Genomic DNA, 18,700 nt, shown 5'->3' on the forward strand with positions numbered 1-18,700 from the left:
ACACTTACTCCCTCATGTTCTACTTTCTCGTCTGTCACATGGGTAGGAGATAGGCCTCATGGCGCCTGAGGGGGTGAGAATGCCTGTGAAGGTTCAGGGCTGTTAGCAGGGGGACAGGTGTCCCCTCCCCTTCTCTAGCATGTGCTGCCCCCAAGCACAGTGTCCACGTCAGGGGAGGTGCAAGGGAGGCCAGAATGTCAATGGGCTAGGGGTGGTTTTGGAAATGGCAAAGGAATAATTCTTCTTTTTTTTTTTCTTAAAGATTTTATTTATTTATTTGAGAGCGAGAGCAGGGGAAAAGGGAGAGGCAGAGGGAGAAGCAGACTCGCCACTGAGCAGGGAGCATGAAGCGGGCCTTGGTCCCAGGACCCTGAGATCAGGATCTGAGCTGAAGGGAGACGCTTCACCAGCTGAGCCACCCAGGTGACCCCAAATGGCAAAGGAATTCTAAAGAAAAGTTTCTAGAGCACATTCTTATCATTCTTATTCCTAGATTTCTTTTCTTTCTTTCTTTCTTCTTCTTCTTCTTCTTTTTTTTTTTTTAAAGATTTTGTTTATTTATTTGGCAGAGAGCAAGAGAGATCACAAGTAGGCAGAGAGGCAGGCAGAGGGAGAGGGGGAAGCAGGCTCCCTGCTGAGCAGAGAACCCGATGCGGGGCTCGATCCCAGGACCCTGACATCATGACCTGAGCTGAAGGTAGAGGCTTAACCCACTGAGCCACCCAGGCGCCCTTATTCTTAGATTTCTTATATGAAGATGCCCCGATTGGACAAAATAAGACCTTTCTTTTCTCTTCATGGCCAAGTTCGCTTTACCTACACCTCTTCCCTTAAATACCTGCTGAAAATGTTTTTCTGAGTCTTGGGGCTTCTCTGGCCCCCTTGCAAAAGGGACTCGAGCATTATCTTGTAAGCCAGGCTCTTTCTCCCTCCAAGAACCCCATCCTGGGCTCTGAGTGCTGGTTTCGCTGACTGAGTTACTGTCCGCTCAGGACTGTGAACCCGAGAAGCTTCGCTGTGGCTCCAGGCAGTGGTCCTGTGCCGGCGGAGACCAATGCGTGCCTGACGTGTGGCGCTGTGACGGGCAGAGAGATTGTGAGGACGGCAGCGACGAGGCTGGGTGTAAGTGTGCGGGCTCCCCCTGAGGGCGGGGGCTTCCAGGGGCACCGACTGCTTGCTTCCTCTTGGCACGAGAAGCCAGCTCAGCCGGCAGGTGCCACTGGCCCTGACAGGACGGGGTGTCTTGATTGCACATCCTTGCCGTGGAAGGGGTGTTCGGGGCGGCAGGGAGCAGATGCTATAACAGTAGATAATCATCCTCTCGAGGCCGCCCCGAGAAGTGCCCGAGCTCTGAGTTCCAGTGCCGCTCCCTCGGCTGCCTCGACCTCCGCCTGCTGTGTGACGGGAAGGAGGACTGTGCGGACGGCTCCGATGAAGGTGGAATGTGCCTGTCGTCAGCATGCAGCGGGGCGCGGTGTTCCCACGCCTGCTACCGGTCCCCGCACGGGCCTGTGAGTTCACGCCGCTACTGCTTGCCGGTGGCTGTAAACTGAGTCTAGGGACGGGGGGAACTCGTCGGTCGGTCCTTACTGCTCGTGAAACCCTCCGTCTTCCGTGGCTGAGCTGTCCTGACCTGTCCTCTCGTGTCTGCTGAGCCCCTCCTGGCTCCTGTGGAGTCCTGTCAGGTTCCTCCCCTGGGTCGTGTCTCCTAGAACTTGACCACCCAGTCTCCAGAAACTCTGCTGTGGGTGTAACTCTGTAGCTCTGAGCTTGGGGTGACATTTGGGACTAAGCCTGATGTTTTTATGGACTTGTCTTCCATATGTGTATTTGGAATGTGATCTGCCCTTAAATCGAGGACTGCCCATGTTCTGGTCTAACATTATCAGCTGACTGAACATCGTGACCTTGACTCTGATGGGCAAGTAGAAGAATATAGTGTTCTGATGTCTGATCATGGTAACCTCTCCCTTGGCAGGCAGCCCATTCAGTTCAGTCTCCATGCCTCTTACTGGTTCTGCTGGGATTCTCGGTGTCCTGGGCTGAACTCGGACCCCTACGTTAACTCAGGACCCACTGTGGTAGCAAGGGTGTGAGGTGTGCAGTGGCACTGATAAGACTGAAAGAATGACAACTTAAAGCAAAGTTGGTTTTCAGAACTTTTCATTTCGAGCTGCTGAAATCAAGTACATCACCATGTGCTTTAAATAGCAAAGTCAGGTGTTTTCATCAGGGTTATGTGTCAGTGTCTTTAGGAAGTCTCAGTGTTCTTGAAATCCCTTCAGGTATGTGCTTGTGAGCAAGGCTTCGAGCTGGGGAGCAGTGGCCAGGTCTGCAAGGATGTGGACGAGTGCCGGAAGCCAGCTGGTCAGCCTTGCAGTCAGACCTGTGTCAACACCCAGGGCTCCTACCGCTGCACCTGTCACCCTGGCTACTCACTGGAGCCCGATGGCCACACCTGTAAAGCAGCAGGTAAGCCGGAACCCTGATGTCTCCTGAGCCCTGGGTCAGGAACTTCCAAGTCCTGACTCTCCAGGAATACAAAGGCAGACCTTCTTTCTCAAGTCTTAAACGCTCCTGCCTGCTTGTGCCTGCCGAGCAAGCCTAGAACATTTTCCAGATCCCCTTTTTAAATGCAGTATTTCAGATGGAATTAGATCTAGGAAGGTGTCTACAGATAAGCTGTCGTGATGACGGCTCGGGTCCCTCTAGCCACAGGTCAGCCTTACCTCAAGTTAGGATAAGTGTCAAAAGTCTTGACAAGCCCTTCTTTCCTGCTCACCTGAGCCTAAATACTTAGTTAGAAATGTCTTTTTTCCTAGCTTATGCTAATCATGACTTTATTCTAAGTATCTTTAAATGGTGGGTATTAGCAGAAGCAGCACATCGAGGGGTGAACTACCGGGCTACCCCCAGCCCTGGCAGCGAGAAGGCAAAGGCTACTTTGCTTTCTGGTTCCTTAGCCAGTGCTGAGCTCAGCGTTCAGGCTCCATAAGGCCACACGCTGAACACAGTTCTTATCTGGCAGGTACCGAACCCATCCTGCTGGTGGCGATTCAGTTCAACCTTCTCCTCTACGGCTTGAGGAGCTTGAAGGAGGACATTCTGACAACTGTGGACAAGAATGTGATGATCTTCTCCATTGACTATGACTTAGTGGGGCAGAAGGTCTTCTGGATAGATCCTGGTGCAGAAAGCATTAAGTGGATTAGTATGGACACAAAGAGGAAAGGGACCGTGGTGAAGGGTATGTCCCATGCGGGCTTCATCCTGCCCTTACGAACTACATATAGCACGCAGAATGAAATGGTCGTTAACAGTCTAAACGTTGATTCAGTGAAATCTTCTCCACTAAAAGGGACCGAGGCCTGCTAGTGGGCTAGAGATGGAAAGCTGCTTTGTCACCTCAGTAGACCATGCGAGTCAGCCAGTGGCCTCTATTTCTAATGGTCATCCTCCTCTGCAAATAGAAATTGCTCTGATGGAGACGCGTGCACCAGTTGTAGGATGACTTAACATGGTTTTCGAGTCTGATGCCTACAATCTGAAACCTAGCAAGAGCCGTGACTCAGCCTGGATTCACGTGCAGCATGGTTTCCACTCTCTCTTCAGGGATGAAGTCAGAATGTGTAGCGGTCGACTGGATTGGGAGGAACCTCTACTGGGTGGATGGGGCGGCAGGCCAGATTTTGGCCATTCAGCTGACGGCTGTGTGGAGAGGAAGATGCGAGCACACGATTGTCCTGGGCGATGACTTGGCTCAGCCACGGTCTTTGGCTTTAGATCCGCTAAATGGGTGAGTCCAGGGTTCAGAACGCCAGTCAAGTTGCTCAAGTGCATCATTCCTCTTTAGTTCTACTTTGGAGCTGTTCACTCAACACAGAAGGACTAAAAAACATACCTGACTTGACTTTAAATCTTATGGTGATGTGGGTCAACCATACATATAATAATCTTAAAAGCTTCTGATAAAAGTTCTTTATTTCAGTGAAGTTTGGTATAGGTGTTTGCACTTGGTGGCTCACCTAAACTTTCTTCTGTGAACATAATTCTCCCTTCAGAGGTATATTTTTTTTATGGCTTTAAATGGCAGGAGGAAAAAGAATGGAATTAGGGATGGTGTTTATTTATTTTTTTTTTTAAGATTTATTTATTTATTTGCGAGAGGGAGAGAGAGAGAAAGGGCAAGCAGGAGAAGGGCAGAGAGAATTCTCAAGCAGGCTCCCCACAGAGTGCAGAGCCCGACATGGGGCTCGATCCCGGGACCTGGGGATCATGACCTGAGCTGAAATCAAAAGTCAGATGCCTAACTGAATGAGCCACCCAGGCACTCAAGAGAAGTGTTTAATTTACATGAATGGGCTTGGTAGTAGTGGGGAAAATAATTGCGTGTGAGGGTGAATCAAGGTTCTTCCATCCAGAGTCCTTTCTCTCTGGAGAAGTCCAGAAACTTGGAAACAACATTTCCTAACTGTCAGAGCCCAGCCGTCATTGCGGTGGCCATGCGTGTCCTAAATGTAAGAGCAAGATGGAGCAAAACTTAGGACTGAGAGGTGATCCGGACTGGGTATCCTCTATCTGCTTTCTCCCCTTTTCAATACCTTCTACCAGGAATCTGTTACCATGGTCCTCAGGAAACTGGCAATAGTTACTGAGGCGTCTATTGGCCTTGACTGTGACCAGTGAAGTCCGAGGTACACCTTTCCCATAGAGTCAGCCTGCTCTCCAGCCCAGGAGAAAAAGACAGGTTCCCTATTTTCCAGGTCCAGGAGCTACTGTGTTCCTTGGCTGCTTATAACCATCATGATATTTTATCCCCACGTGATGATGAATGTGCACCCTAAGATTTCCAGGGAAACTCTCTTTTACTTCACAGTTTCACTTACGGCATAGACCAATTTTGAGGAAAAAATAATTGGGCTAGAAATCAGCGTTTCAAGGAATGTCTTGATATTGTCTGTGAAGTAACACTTTACAGCTGACTTTTGTCCACACAGGTTAATGTACTGGTCTGAAATCGGAGGAGAACCTCAAATAGAACAAGCAGGGATGGACGGTAGCGGCAGGAAAGTCCTCATCAGTCAAGGTCTCGGTTGGCCAACCAGCATAGCTCTCGACCGGTTGAGCTGGAAGATATTCTGGTCTGATGACCAGTTTCACTGTATTGGCTCTGCTAATCTGGATGGTACTGGTGTTAGCGTAAGTATTCCTTGGTATCAGGCTGTGTGAGATGTCTCATGCTTTGTATAAAACTCCTCCCAGAAACCTCATCACCCCCATTTTAGATGTTGCAGCTAACACAAATCAGGAGCCCCTTTTCGGTCGCTGTGTTTGAAGATGAAGTCTTCTGGTCTGACATGAAGACGAGAACAGTACAGCGCGTGAAGAAGACAACAGGCAAGAGCAGGGCTGTTCTCATCAAACGTTCCCAGCAGCCTCATGGACTCAAGGTCTCCAGTGTACTCTTCAGATATATTCCCCTAGGGGCACCCTTAAGTGTCAGCCCTTAAGCATCCCAGGGTGTTGGGATCGAGCCCCACATTGGGCTCCCTGCTCAGCGGGAAGCCTGCTTCTCCCTCTCCCACTCCCCCTGCTTGTGTTCCCTCTCTCGCTGTGTCTTTCTCTGTCAAATACATAAATAAAATATTTAAAAAAAAAAATCCCCCAATTCTCCCCGAAAAGGCTACCTATATGACCTTCCCAAGTACAGACTGTAGTGACCTCCTTCTATCATGATTAAAAAGCAAGGGTTATTCACTTGCTGTTTGTGAGGATTCAACAAGGCCCGGTGACATCCAGCTACTCTCTTACAGATAATGCACGAAGTACTCCAGCCCAAGGCTCCTAATCCCTGTCTGGACGCCCGCTGTTCTCACTTGTGCCTTCTGAGCCCGCGATCCAAGGCAAGCTGTCGTTGTCCAGTTGGCCTCCTGCTTGCGGACGATGGCACCACCTGCATTCCGCTCGAGGATTCTGCATTTCTGTTCCTCGCATTGCCCACAGCTATCATGCAGGTACTGGTCTGCAGCCTCACTCACATGTCTGTGCCTGGGTCGTGGTCTGTTTCAGACTGACTAATTCGAATTCTCCAGGCAACAGTTGTAATAGTAGGGGTCCTGGTCCTTGGAATTCTCTTTTGTAAATTATTTTTATTTTTTAAGTAATCTCTACAACCAATTTAGGGTTCAAACTCACGACCCTAAGATCAAGAGTTTTATATTCTACTGACCAAACCAGCCAGCCCCACTTTCCCTTGGAATATTCTGCACATACAACTTAAATTTTAGTATTCACTGTGTCCTGGGAGCTATCACGACCAAAAATGAAGTGGCTATGAAATGCGGACACTCCTTGAGAACTAGTACACCAGCACACGGGGTAGGGCTCTGAGAGTGTGGTGTGTCTGGCGTAGTTGTCCGGGCATCTTGCTGATGATATAGAGTAATTCTAGTCCCAGCAGCTCAGCTGGGTTTTAGCCTGGTGAGGGGGAAGTACAAGTTACGGGGGAACTTTTCTTAAGTCCTAGGAGACACCAACAAATAAGTTATTTCTAATAACTTCTACCACATTTACAACTTGAGCACTTTAAAAGGACAAATGTTGGGACGGAGGGTTGACTTCAGTTTCAGTAAGATATCAATAGCAGAGACTCATTTAAAGGGGAGGGCCTTTCATATACAAATGTATCCAAGCAACACATTGTACACCTTAGAAAAACTTAGTAAACTAGACAAACCTGGTAAACTTAGACAAATGTTGTATGTCAATTATAGCTCAAACATTTACCAAATAAAGGGGAGGACATTTAACAAAAGGGTCGCTTTTTGAAGCACGTGGATTCAAGGACATTTAAATGCTTAAAGCTCCAGGAAGGGAGAGAAATAATGACTATCTGTTTTTAGATGATAAGTTCAGATTTCCCTAGATTCTCAATATTGTGACATTATTGCAAATCAAGACGGAGAATTACACTAGATTCAGCTGGTACCATCCACCCTAATTTTTTTCCCATAGATTTATCTGAAAAATCTAGAAGCTTTACTAGGACAACCAGCTTTACCAGAACATAGGATACTTCCCTTTACCAATGCGAACCAGCTTGCATCCCTGGATTACATAGTCCAGGAAAAGGCTCTCTACCTTTCAGAGTTGGATAATGGTGATATCAGGCTACTGAGGCTCAAAGAATCTGGAAAACTCTCTTGGAGGAAAATCCTAACTGTGGAGGGAACAGTGACTGACCTTGCTGTGGACTGGTTGAGTGGAAACATATATTGGATTGACAGTGAGAATCCTCACATCAACGTGGCTTCCTCAAAAGGCCAGTATCCCACTGTGCTGGTCCGTGAAAATCTCTACCAGCCAGCCTCGGTTGTGCTCCACCCGCCCTCTGCAGTCATGTGCTTTGTGGACCTGGGTGCCCAGGACGACGGCAGGCGCGGGTCCAGCATTGAATGTGCCTCCATGGACGGCCGCAAGAGGAAGGTGCTGTGGCAGAAATCCCAGGTCCCTGCGGGCCTGACCTTCTTGGATTCGGGAACCCGAGTTTACTGGGCTGATACTGGTAAGCAATTATAACACACCCTAACACCCTGCCTGAAGGACTTCAGCCAGAGAGAAAGAGTGATGTTCTGCTTTCTGCGCTTCAGCCATGACTCCAAACAGTTTTAGGCCTGAGTTTACATATTCTGCACCATCCTCCAGACAAACCCATTCTGAGTAGGACGTAAGCCCACAGAGTCACGCGGTTGTCCCTTTGTGAAGGCATAAAATCGAGAACTTAACCAATGTGCGTGAGCCAATCTTTGGTGTATCACTGTTAGAGTAGAGTAATTGAAGAACTGTCCTTCAGAAAATGCAGGGTGGACAGTGCCCTCCTGGTGGGAGGCAAGACAAGACGCAAAGAGCTGCAGGATGGAGTGGAGCTGGGCGGGCTACGTGAGATTAACCGAGTCTTTCTCTGCAGGGCGAGGCCTCATAGAGAGTATTCAACAAGATGGCTCTGGGTACAGAGTAGACCGCAGAGGCATTGAGGGCCTCACCCTCTTTACCATTGGCCAAGGCGTGATGTTCTGGGTGACAACTGATGATGGTATGTCTTATTCAATGTCTGATTGTCTTTGTGATCTGAATCTATTCCTGGGTCTCTAAAGCAAATCTGCCAATGTCTCGCACTGATCTTTGGCAAAGTCTTTCTTCTGGAAGGATTAATTTAGCAACTTCCCTAATTGAACATGTATGTGTAACAGGGATTCTATGACTTGGGGAAGCTTTGACTTACTCGGTCATTCTTTATATGTGAAGATGCTTAATTCTGTTCTGCCTGACATTGCTGGCTTTGATCTGAGGCTCTTCACTTTTGAGGGCCTTCTGATATAGTACAGAGAGAACTGGGCCAGGAATTGGAATCAGATGACTGCTCAGTCAGTTAGTAGCTAGAATACCTTGCCTATAAAATGAGTACGTGTCTCACTTGACTCATACGCAGGAAAGTACGAGGTGAACTACAGAATATTCTGTCCTTGCAGGGTATTACTGGTATTTAAAGCAGTTTTTCCTAAACAACAGTGTTCTAGTATGTTGTTTCTGGCTAGAGTCTAGATTTGGTTAAACTGGAAAACTCTATTTAAAATCTATCTCTTTAGTGTTTCCAAATGCTGGTCCATTAACCAGTTGGGCTGGTCATGTTACAATCGCAAAAACAGGTTGGGTAGATCTTTCCCTCCAGAGGTGCTAATTTATTAGCTATGTGATGAGACCTTTGCTCTCTTGATCTCAAAGGATTTCCTTTGAGATCCACTGGTGACACTTATTGCAGAAAGCCATTTTCAGATATGTTCTAGAACAATGTTTAAAATCATTACCCATCATTTGCATGGACTACATTTAAGTGTCTCATATCCTAATTATCTATCTTTGTATTTCTGGACGTATATGAATGCTCAACATAACTTACACTTGAGTTTATTCTGGAGGAAAGCATAGAACTATTTTTATCTGTCTTGAAATTTCTTTCCAGAAAAAAAAAAATTTAGAAAAACACATGTCTCTTCTGTAAAACTCTTGTTATTCAACTAGAGTTTATGCAGATGGGTGACGGTTTTCACAGTGAGCAATTATCTTTGCACAAGAAGTTGTCTTAAAATTAAAATTTGCTTCTCTCGCAAGAATTTAAAATTTGCCTTTCTTAATGATTGTTCACTGGCTTTTGTTTCAGCACAAATCACTAAAGTTTGGTACGGCAAGGCAGAGCTTTCAGAAGACCAGTGGTTCCAAATAGACCAGAAGATTGTGGATTTAAAAGTTTACAGTAAACTTAGTCAACAGGGTAAGCAACTTTGCAGCAATGAGAACACAGAAGCCTGTTGAATTTCCCTTTGAAGGGGATCCTCTGCCCTGCAGTATCTCCTTGAAATGGCTTTGTGTTTCCCACTAAGTTACTTCTCTGGCAAGTTCTCATAGATATGCATAGCTCTCTTGTCTTCATGCAGTTATATATAGTATAGTTCTGGTATAAAACTAGTCCCGTTACTTTTCTAGGAGACAAAATAGTAGTATATATATTGGGCTCTGGTTTAGTATGATTTTATGTTCTCTTGTAGGTGGAATTACAACTGTGGTATAATTGAAATTATCTTTAACTCTGCACTAGAACTCATCTTTGTTCTACTTATTGTCATGTGTATCTGCTTGTGATGTTGACTCATCCTTGAAAGTCCAACTTGGGGGTGCTCAGTTGATTTTCTCCAGTGTTTGAGTGGAGCGATGAAGGGCTTAGTTAAATTAGTCATAGATACGGTCTTTTCCTAGGCGAGAGAACACCAACAATGTGAGCTCAAATGGTTTACCACACCTACCACTACCAGGGATGTTGACTACATTGGTCTTAAGCGAACGCTACTCCATTGCTTTGTTCTGCAAAGCTAAACTCTATAAACTAATGTTAGTCAAGCTTAAACTTCTGAAGTCTTGGCTTTGCAGAGAGAACCTTCTTAGAATTCTCCAGTGTGATTCATGGTGAAGAATCACTGATCACTTGGCACCTGGTTGGCCAAGCAGAGTTAAACTGAAAAGCTGTCCACTCTGGAAAAAACATCTGGGTCCTATAACATCTGATAGTGTATTTGTAGAATGTTGGCAGAAGACCCTTATGAAACCATCTAAATCAAAGTGGTTTATGGGGGGGGGGGGTCCACAGGTAGTAACAGCTGCTCCAAAGACAACGGAGGGTGCAGCCATATGTGTCTACCAAACCCTGAAGGAGCGACTTGTAAATGCCCCAGTGGGTACTTCTTGGCTAACGAAAGCAAATGTGTTGAAGCTGTCCCGTGCTCTGAGCTGTCCCAGGCCTGTGAGGATGGTCAGGAGTGCATTTCCCCGGAGCAAGTTTGTGATGGTCGTGCTGACTGTCTGGATGGATCTGATGAGATGCGCTGTGAGTAATTCCTATCTAGGACCCCACTGTTCATCACCATATGTGACATACTTTGGATATTTAATAAAATAATCCTTAATATCTCAACCTAATTCTTAATATCTAATTCTATAGTATCCCTGAAGGTTTTATCTTCTCAATCACTGCCTTTTATCACTGGCGCTTTTAAACTGAACAATGTAAAACTTCTAACTATGGGCAGTTGGACGCCTTCTGGAAAGTTTTAGTATGGGTGATGGGCTCCATAGGGCTCAACAGTTTGTATGCTGTCTGAAAGAACACTATTTAACTACATCTGATTCTGTCCATTTAAATGGATCACATTGCGAGCTGGTCCAGGAGGAGGTGAGGTAAATGATTTAACCTTAGTTCGGGTACTCCCTTTTAATGTGGAAGTAGCACTTTCTGCCTCAAAGTGTTACGGAATACAAGAGTGTGTGACTAAAGCTACCATGTGAGTACATACCATTGTCAGGTTACTTCTTAAACTCTAGCTAGTAGATGGTTGTTACAGAAATCTTACTGCCAAATACGGCCTTCATGGAAAGGTGTTGTCATGTCCAGTGGGCTGAGCAACTATGGTAGCTAATTCTGTGGTGGCTGCTATGCTCAAATTCTACAGCACTCCAGTGGTAGCCAAGTCATGGCAGCTGTAGAGCTGAAGCAACAGTGGGCTCAGCACTGAAACTTGTCCTAGCTAGTATGAGAACAAACTGGAAAAGGAATCTTAGAGTGAAGAGTTCTTACTGACCTTGCAATTTCAATCTTAAATAGAAAAGTTAATAGATTTTGATTCCCAGAGTTGATTCTATGGTCTCACGAATGAGGGCGGTTTTCTCAAAAACCTCACGTTACAGCGACTCTAGGAGGCAGGTCAGTGAGCAAGAAATGGATTGTCTTCCCCATCTGGTTTGTGAACTATACCAGAAGCCTAACGTTCCTTCACTTGCTCTCAACCTGACGACCAGGAATTGGCTCCACTCCTCAACAAGTACCTCATGCTGATTTGTACATGGAACGATGTTTGTGCCAACAATGATGGAGGATAAGGTGAAATGCCTTACAGGCAAACCTGACTTTCAGATTGGTGTTAGAAATACCCTGTTGCCTACTCCCTCCTGCTCACTACTGCCACCAAATCTGGTCCAAGTTTTGCAGCTTGCAGATCTTGCAAAACCAACAGTTCACTTGGACCAAAAAAAAAAAAAAATTGTATTTACAGATAAACATATATCTTAAAAATCTTTCTAGATATTTACCACTTAGATCTACCATACTATTCTTTATAGAATAAAACCTTTTTGTAATTGCGGAAATCTGCCTTGACTAAAACTGGGCATACCATCCTTTAAAAATAGATTGGTATGATATACTGGTCCTGGAACTAAACAGTTTAAGTGCCTTAGGATATGCAGTTTTTTATATGTTTTTAATTGTTTTTTGGTTGGCCAAAAGGTAATGGTAATGATTTGATGACTTCACAGATTCAAACTTATCTGGTTAAGTGTTCTAGAATTCTTCTTCTGAAATCCTTTCTGACAAATATGTGTATATACCCACACTCACACCTGTTTTTGTAGGTACGTATCCAGATAAAACCCATTCAACACCAACATCTAAAAATGCAGAGGCTGGAAAAAGGTTGACTCCAGAAGCTTCCCTACCTTTCCAAGCTCCCAAGTCCACCAAGGCTAGATATCCGGGTCCAGAGGGGATGAATTACCCTGTCAGAAAAACACTAATCCCTCCAGTTTCTGCTAGAGAAAGCAAGAACTCAGAAACCAAGGAAAAAGGCGAACTTGTCCAGCCCAAGAACTTACAGAGAGCAAAACATTTGCCCTGTAGCACAGATTTCTGTAGCGGAAGGGGAATCTGTACAATGGTAGGCCCGCTGAGAAAGTGCCGCTGTCCGGTGGAATATGGCGGAGAGTTCTGTGAAGAGCCAGCACGTGGACCTGCCCCTGGCTACATCACCCTCAGCTTAACCATTGTCTTAGCAGTTGCACTAGTTGCTCTGGGAGCACTTGTCTGTCTCAGAAAACACAAATTCAAAAGGTGAGCAGCTCTCAAATGTCCTCATGGGAGAGTTCATTCCAAAGAAGGCTTATAGGACTCATGGGGTTAGAGGTATGGCTCCTTCCCTAAGAATTTATCTTCTGAGGAAGGATCTCGGGGGATGAGGCAGCCCTCACTTGTTAGATGACCTGGAGAGACAACAGAGGTCACCTCTTTGGGACCTGAGGCAAATGATATTGTAAGGGGGGGGAGGCATTCATGCAGCTAGAATCTGCCTCAGCCCCAGAGGCACAATCTCAGGGATGAAGTGATGAGGTTCTTTGCCAACAAGGCCGAGTTCATGCCAATGGCTGGAGAAAAAAGGCAGGGATGGGGGCACCTGGGTGGCTCAGCGGGTTAAAGCCTCTGCCTTCAGCTGAGGTCATGATCCCAGGGTCCTGGGATCGAGCCCCGCATCGCGCTCTCTACTCAGATGGGAGTCTGCTTCCCTTCCTCTCTCTCTCTCTGCGTGCTTCTCTGCCTACTTGTGATCTCTGTCTATCAGATAAATAAATAAAATCTTAAAAAAGAAGAAGAAGAAGAAAACCCAGACATACTGAATGAGTCAGGAATTCAGATTTCAACATGGCTCCCAGTTGGTTCACTTAAAAAAAAAAAAAAAAAAAGCAGGGATGGGTTAGTTTGCTGGGGCTGCTATAACAAATACCACAGACTGAAGACACTGATTAGGTCACATGTGCTTGTTAGGGTCCACTTATATGCTGGGAAGGGACATTAAGCAGCCTATCTATCAAGAAATACAGAGATAAGGAAGTTATGTCTCTGTCCAGCACTCACAGACTAAAGAAAAGGCCAGGAGAGAGAAATGGTGTATCTTTGCCCAAGGGAACCCTGGTTAACAGATTACTAATGTTAAGACTGACTGAAATGCTACCCATGGGGTTTTGATGGTCACCACAGGTCTTTTTAACCACATGAATCTGCTTTCTTAGTGTACCTGCCTCCAATATCCACTAACCACTAACTTGTCCTTGGATTCTGTTCTGCTTGACCCCAATTAGTAGAGTCCCCCAATTGAGAAGCTGTATTCTTTTGGAAGTTAAGTGAATGCCTATTAACAAATCATAATTGACTCAAGTATCACCCATTCTGGGTCATTTGATTGGTTCTAAAGACAAAACAACATAGTCCCCATAACGATAGCCTTTGATAGGGGATGAGCCAGCCCTTTCCAGCTATTGACTCATCCCAGCTTCAACCTCAAGGAACCACTCTTTTGACTCTGTTTTTTTTTTGATTCTTAGAAATAGTGCAGCAGCATCAAGAAATTCGACCCGCCATAAAGACAATGCCCAAGAAGAGGAGAATCTAATGAACAGTGAGACTTTTGTCAACGAGGCCTACAATGAGCAGGTATGCCTGGGAAGTGTCTTTGCGGAGAACAGATTGTGAGATACAGCTGAAGAATGCCCCTCCTGAAAAGTCCGAGCTGGGTGAGAGTAGGCAGTGTTAACTTACAGCGCTTTTCGTGGTTTGTGAATGATGCTATTATGTGTCTCCAACGAGTGTTCAGTAACTTGTTTATCTGTAGTCTCTGTTCAGTCTCTAGTTCAGACCAAAGTGAAATGTGCATGAAATAGTAATCAAGACATTCAGCTTTAGGTGAACTTCCACCAGGGGCTCAGTCCTATGGTGGGGTGGGATGTTATGAGTGCTAGTTGGAGTTACTCCTAAAATTATGTCCCTCTGCGATCTCTCAGTCACTCAGCCACCTCTGTGTTTTGCTTTGTTTTAACGTAGTGTGTATTCATGGGTGCCTACATCAGTCAGTGAAGCGTGCAACTCCTGATCTCGGAGTCATAAGTTCAAGGCCCACATTGGGCATAGAGCTTACTTTAAAGAAAAAAAAAAAACAATAAATAAAAATTTAAAAAATAAATACATATGTGTATATATATTAAGGGTCACCTGGCTGGCTCAGTCAGTGGAGCATGGGACTTTGATCTAGAGTTTGTGAGTTTGAGCCTCAAGTTGGGTGTAGAGATTACTTAAAAATAAAATCTTTAAAAACAAAACAAACCAAGAAAAAACTATCATAGTGTATATTCTCTAACTTCAGGTCTCTTTTCCTACAGGAACTGTTAACTTTACAAAGTGACTAACCTGCTGAAAAAGGAGCTGAAACATCTCCGTAAAAATTGTTTAGACACTGCACTGTGTACTGTTTTAACGTCTATAAGTAACGAACTGTAACTAGGTGCGAAGATGGTAACTTATTAACATAACTGCTTTTTAAATTGGAGGATTGGTTTTGTTGGCGGAGGTTGGGGGACTGCAGAGTCACAGGCCAGGTCGGATTTCTGCACAAGCTCCATGTGGTTTAGGTGAGGGCTCGTCTGCAGAGACTGTCTGATCCCCAGCGGGAGTGGCCCAGTGCTGGTCAGAGGTTCTGGATTTGAATCTTAGTCCCGTCACTAACTTTGATGGGTACTTAATGGCTTTTTCAGCTTACAGAAGGGAAGGATCTCTTAAATCTTTACCTCCCAGGTAAAGGTCAAGTTTCTGCAGTGTAGCAAGTGTTCAAGTATTAGTTCTTTATCAGTCCCTCTCAGATGTTTTACTACAAAGTTAGTACGCGCTTTTGTTGAAAATTTATAGAAGATGTTGTTTAATGCTCTCATTTGATTCTAAAACTAAGTACAGTGGACCCTTGAGCAACACAGGTTTGAACTGCACCGGCCCACTTACGTGCAGGTGGTTTCCATCAGTACGTATACTGTGAATGCATTTTCTCATGATTTTCTTAGTAATATTTTCTTTTCTCTAGCTTTATTGTCAGAATACAGCATATAATACATATAATATACAAAATATGTGTTAAGTGACTGTTATGGGTAAGGCTTCTCATCAACAGTAGGCTGTTAAGTTTTGGGGGAGTCAAGGCGTGTGTGGATTTTCTACCGCAGTGGGTGGGTGTCCCAACCCCTGTCTGTTCCAGGATCAGCTGTGCAGGTGGATTTACTCTACTGATGTAGAAACTCAGACAGTGATTTGTCTAAGGCTTGAAGTAAAGTAGGTAGACACTGGGGGCCTCAACATAGCGTTACCGGTGTGGACTGGGACTCATCTTGATGAGCTCTAGCCTGCTGGGAAACTCACAGATGCTACTTAGATCCCGGACTCCCTTTGGCCCTCCAGATGGTATCTTCCTTTACACTCTTATGTAAGGAATCACGGGCACTGAATCTGTGACGGGAGATGGATAACAGGAGCATTGTCAACATTCAGTAGCAACCTTGGGCTGATCACTTAATCATGAAACTGTTTCTCCAATGATAACAAGAGAACCTACATCAGCCAATGAATCATCACATGAAGATATAAAAATATGTGCACTGATTAGTGCGTAGTACCAGAGGCTGAGAACCCAAGTCCAAATGATAGTCATGACTTGTCTTGGAAGTCTTTCCTTGCTTGGCTGTTTGTCTAGGCTATTTATAAAGTTCGTTTCTTGTAGCATGCGTTTGTGTAGGCTTCAAGGCGTAAGAGCGGTCCTAAGCTTATAGCTGTGGGTATGGAATATAAAATTGACTGTGCTTTGCAGTCAAGTATAAAAATTTCCAAGTACAGATCAACTTGACAGGAAAAACAAAAGCTGGGGGTTCCACCCTTCCTGAGGCTGGGAGACACCCACAGCAGCATTCAGTTTCCTGGGGGTGCTTAGCTGTATTTGAGAGAAACCATTTCCGCACTGAAGCGCACGAGACCCCTCGCCACAGAGTGATTCTTCGGTTTCTCTTGCCACCGCTTCCAAGAACCGTCTCCCTGCCAAGTTGGCCCTTGGCAAGGCTCTGCCTCCATCTGTGGAAAAGTGAGTAAAAAACGCTGGAAAACGTGCATGAATGACATGCAGCGGCATTATCACTTTGTCTGGACACACTTTAGCTGTCACCCTCACCTCCTGCAGACCCTAAGTGTCCAGCAGACTTCCAAGACTAGAGTTCTAGCCAGCTCCCTTGACCTTGGACTTCCGCAGGCTGTGCCTTCAACTCCACAGGCCCCGCCTTCTATTCCACAAGCTCCGCCTCCTGTCTAGACCCCAACCGCTCCACCATTTCCTTTTCCAGGTGAAAGGGTGGCTGACAGCAGCCCAGTGTGTGTGTCACGCAGGTATCCCTTACCTCTACCTCCTGCCCGGGCTTAGTCATGTCTCCTCCTATCTGGTCTCCTATGAACTGTGCCTAAGTATTATCCCGCTTGAATGCAGTTTAATGCATCGTTATGCATCCCCAATTCAAGAATTTACAGGACACCTCTGAACTCCTTGTCACTGACAGACTAAGTATAAATGTTAAGTACCCATTCATAGGATTAACAATCCCTAACCACTGCTATGCCCGACACTGGCTTTCATATGTCAGTTACCTAAACTTAGCTGTTTGGAGCAAAGGCATATTAACTGTAAGAACTTCTTTTGTGATGATCTCAGTATTAGGTGTTAATTTCTTAATTTCTCTCCACCTAAATAGATGAAGTAGTAAACTCCATAGCAGATGTGAAATTTAAATTTCCTTTTTTTTTTTTTTTTTAAGATTTCATTTATTTGACAGAGATCACAAGTAGGCAGAGAGGCAGGCAGAGAGAGAGAGGAGGAAGCAAGCTCCCCGCTGAGCAGAGAGCCTGATACAGGGCTCGATCCCAGGACCCTGGGACCATGACTTGAGCTGAAGGCAGAGGCTTAACCCACTGAGACACCCAGGTGCCCCCAAATTTAAATTTCTTTGTAGAAACTCAACATCTGTAACCTGGTGGTAGCTTTGGGTTTCCTTCTGGAGAGGGACAAGGAGCTTTAGAAAAGCTCATAGTTTCATGCGATAGGTTCAGAGAGCCCTGTGGAAAACTTGACCTTTTAGGTCTCTAGCTAGCAATTCAGTTAAACTCTTGCTACTTACTTGTTTTAGGAAACCAATGGGGGAGAGATCATTGATGTTGGAAGCGATGCAGCGGGTTCCTATTCTTTTAACCGCTGGAAGGCTTTTGAAATCCAGAGAAACCAGGAACTAGAACATGGAGTTGGTTGCCATCACTTACCAGATGTACAGATCAGTCTGCTTCCTCGGCCTTCACCGCTCACATTTACTTCTCTCCTCTCAGCCTCACCCAATTCTTAAGCTTCACTCTCAAGACAGCGCATTTGGAAAGGCTGTGCGGACCTCGGGCTGGTTTGTGAGCACGGCTCCGCCCACCTGCCTGTGGGGGGGGGGGGGGGGAGGACGTGCTCCACAGCCCCGCGGGACCTGAGGGAGGGTGGTCCAGTTGTCTTGACTGTTTGTTTCAAGCCCTGCTCCCCACATGGGAACCCTGGAGAAGCAAGCCCTCTGGTCAGCATTGTGTCCCCCACGCCTCGTCTCGTGTTTTCCTTGATTTCGACAAAGGCCCTTGTTTTCCAGTGTTCGGTCCTCCGTAAGGGAGATTTGCTGGAGGGGCCATTGAACTGCGGGCAGTGAAGAGACAGGGGAATGTACGCGGGGGTCACGGGGAAGGTTGGATGAGAATTGCACACACGTTTGTGGTTTTTTCCCCTCCCTGGCCCCTCACACAAGTTTGTATTTGAAGTTGTGATGTTGTCCCTTATTTTGTTCCCCTCACATTGAGAAAATCTCATCCATGACATGTTGGGACCAGAGGAGGCACCGGTTGTGTTGGCCTGGTCCTTGCAAGCCGATGGTAACCCAGTTCGCAAAGTTGGTCCCGTGACCCATTCCCCGCCAGCGTCCGTGCCCCTCCACACCCTGTGGGCCTGTGGCCTCGGGTCACAAATGACTGTACAAGACAAGTTGTGTATAAGGCAAAGAGGCACTTAGGGTACAGAAACAGATTTTAGAGGTAACTTATTAAATTTCTAACAGTTCCCAAACAAGTGTTAACACCAGTTCTGGGACTACAAATATACATAGAAACCATCATACCCTTACTTTCAATTTAGAGGTAAAACAGGAAAGTACATCAAGAAAAAGACATGCTTGAACATGTGAGTGATATGTCCAACAGGACGCCTCGAAGCTGTTGTGGGAAAGTTGCCATTTAGGGTGTGTGGGGGGCTGGTGATAACATAGGCCCTGGCCAAGCCATGAATGGAGTTGAAGCCGAGAAAGGATAACACCTAAGGAAGATCCCAGGGCTTTTAAAGACATGATTGACTGAGTTTGTGCCAGACCAGACTGTATTCATTCCCTCCTCAAGCTCTTA

The 18,700-nt window shown here is 45.7% G+C and overlaps 1 protein-coding gene across 2 annotated transcripts in view; it reads left to right on the plus strand.

The window, feature by feature from the left end:
• The window catches only part of LOC132006392 (low-density lipoprotein receptor-related protein 8-like), a 28,004-nt gene extending 13,031 nt beyond the window's left edge, over nucleotides 1-14,973 (plus strand). The window contains exons 9-23 of one of the 2 annotated variants that reach the window (XM_059384162.1): nucleotides 993-1,122; nucleotides 1,327-1,511; nucleotides 2,286-2,472; nucleotides 3,029-3,247; nucleotides 3,613-3,796; nucleotides 4,998-5,199; nucleotides 5,286-5,450; nucleotides 5,814-6,014; nucleotides 7,015-7,564; nucleotides 7,967-8,092; nucleotides 9,218-9,328; nucleotides 10,199-10,435; nucleotides 12,016-12,490; nucleotides 13,756-13,864; nucleotides 14,587-14,973. In XM_059384162.1, coding sequence (XP_059240145.1) covers nucleotides 993-1,122; nucleotides 1,327-1,511; nucleotides 2,286-2,472; nucleotides 3,029-3,247; nucleotides 3,613-3,796; nucleotides 4,998-5,199; nucleotides 5,286-5,450; nucleotides 5,814-6,014; nucleotides 7,015-7,564; nucleotides 7,967-8,092; nucleotides 9,218-9,328; nucleotides 10,199-10,435; nucleotides 12,016-12,490; nucleotides 13,756-13,864; nucleotides 14,587-14,613 — 3,108 coding nt within the window. In that variant the 3' untranslated portion in view covers nucleotides 14,614-14,973. Of the gene's footprint in view, nucleotides 1-992; nucleotides 1,123-1,326; nucleotides 1,512-2,285; nucleotides 2,473-3,028; nucleotides 3,248-3,612; nucleotides 3,797-4,997; nucleotides 5,200-5,285; nucleotides 5,451-5,813; nucleotides 6,015-7,014; nucleotides 7,565-7,966; nucleotides 8,093-9,217; nucleotides 9,329-10,198; nucleotides 10,436-12,015; nucleotides 12,491-13,755; nucleotides 13,865-14,586 lie in introns of those variants that run through there. The other variant, XM_059384163.1, reaches the window with a different exon arrangement.
• The last annotated feature ends 3,727 nt before the right edge of the window (nucleotides 14,974-18,700 follow it).

This window comes from Mustela nigripes, chromosome 18 (genome assembly GCF_022355385.1).
Source record: "Mustela nigripes isolate SB6536 chromosome 18, MUSNIG.SB6536, whole genome shotgun sequence".
NCBI lineage: Eukaryota > Metazoa > Chordata > Mammalia > Carnivora > Mustelidae > Mustela > Mustela nigripes.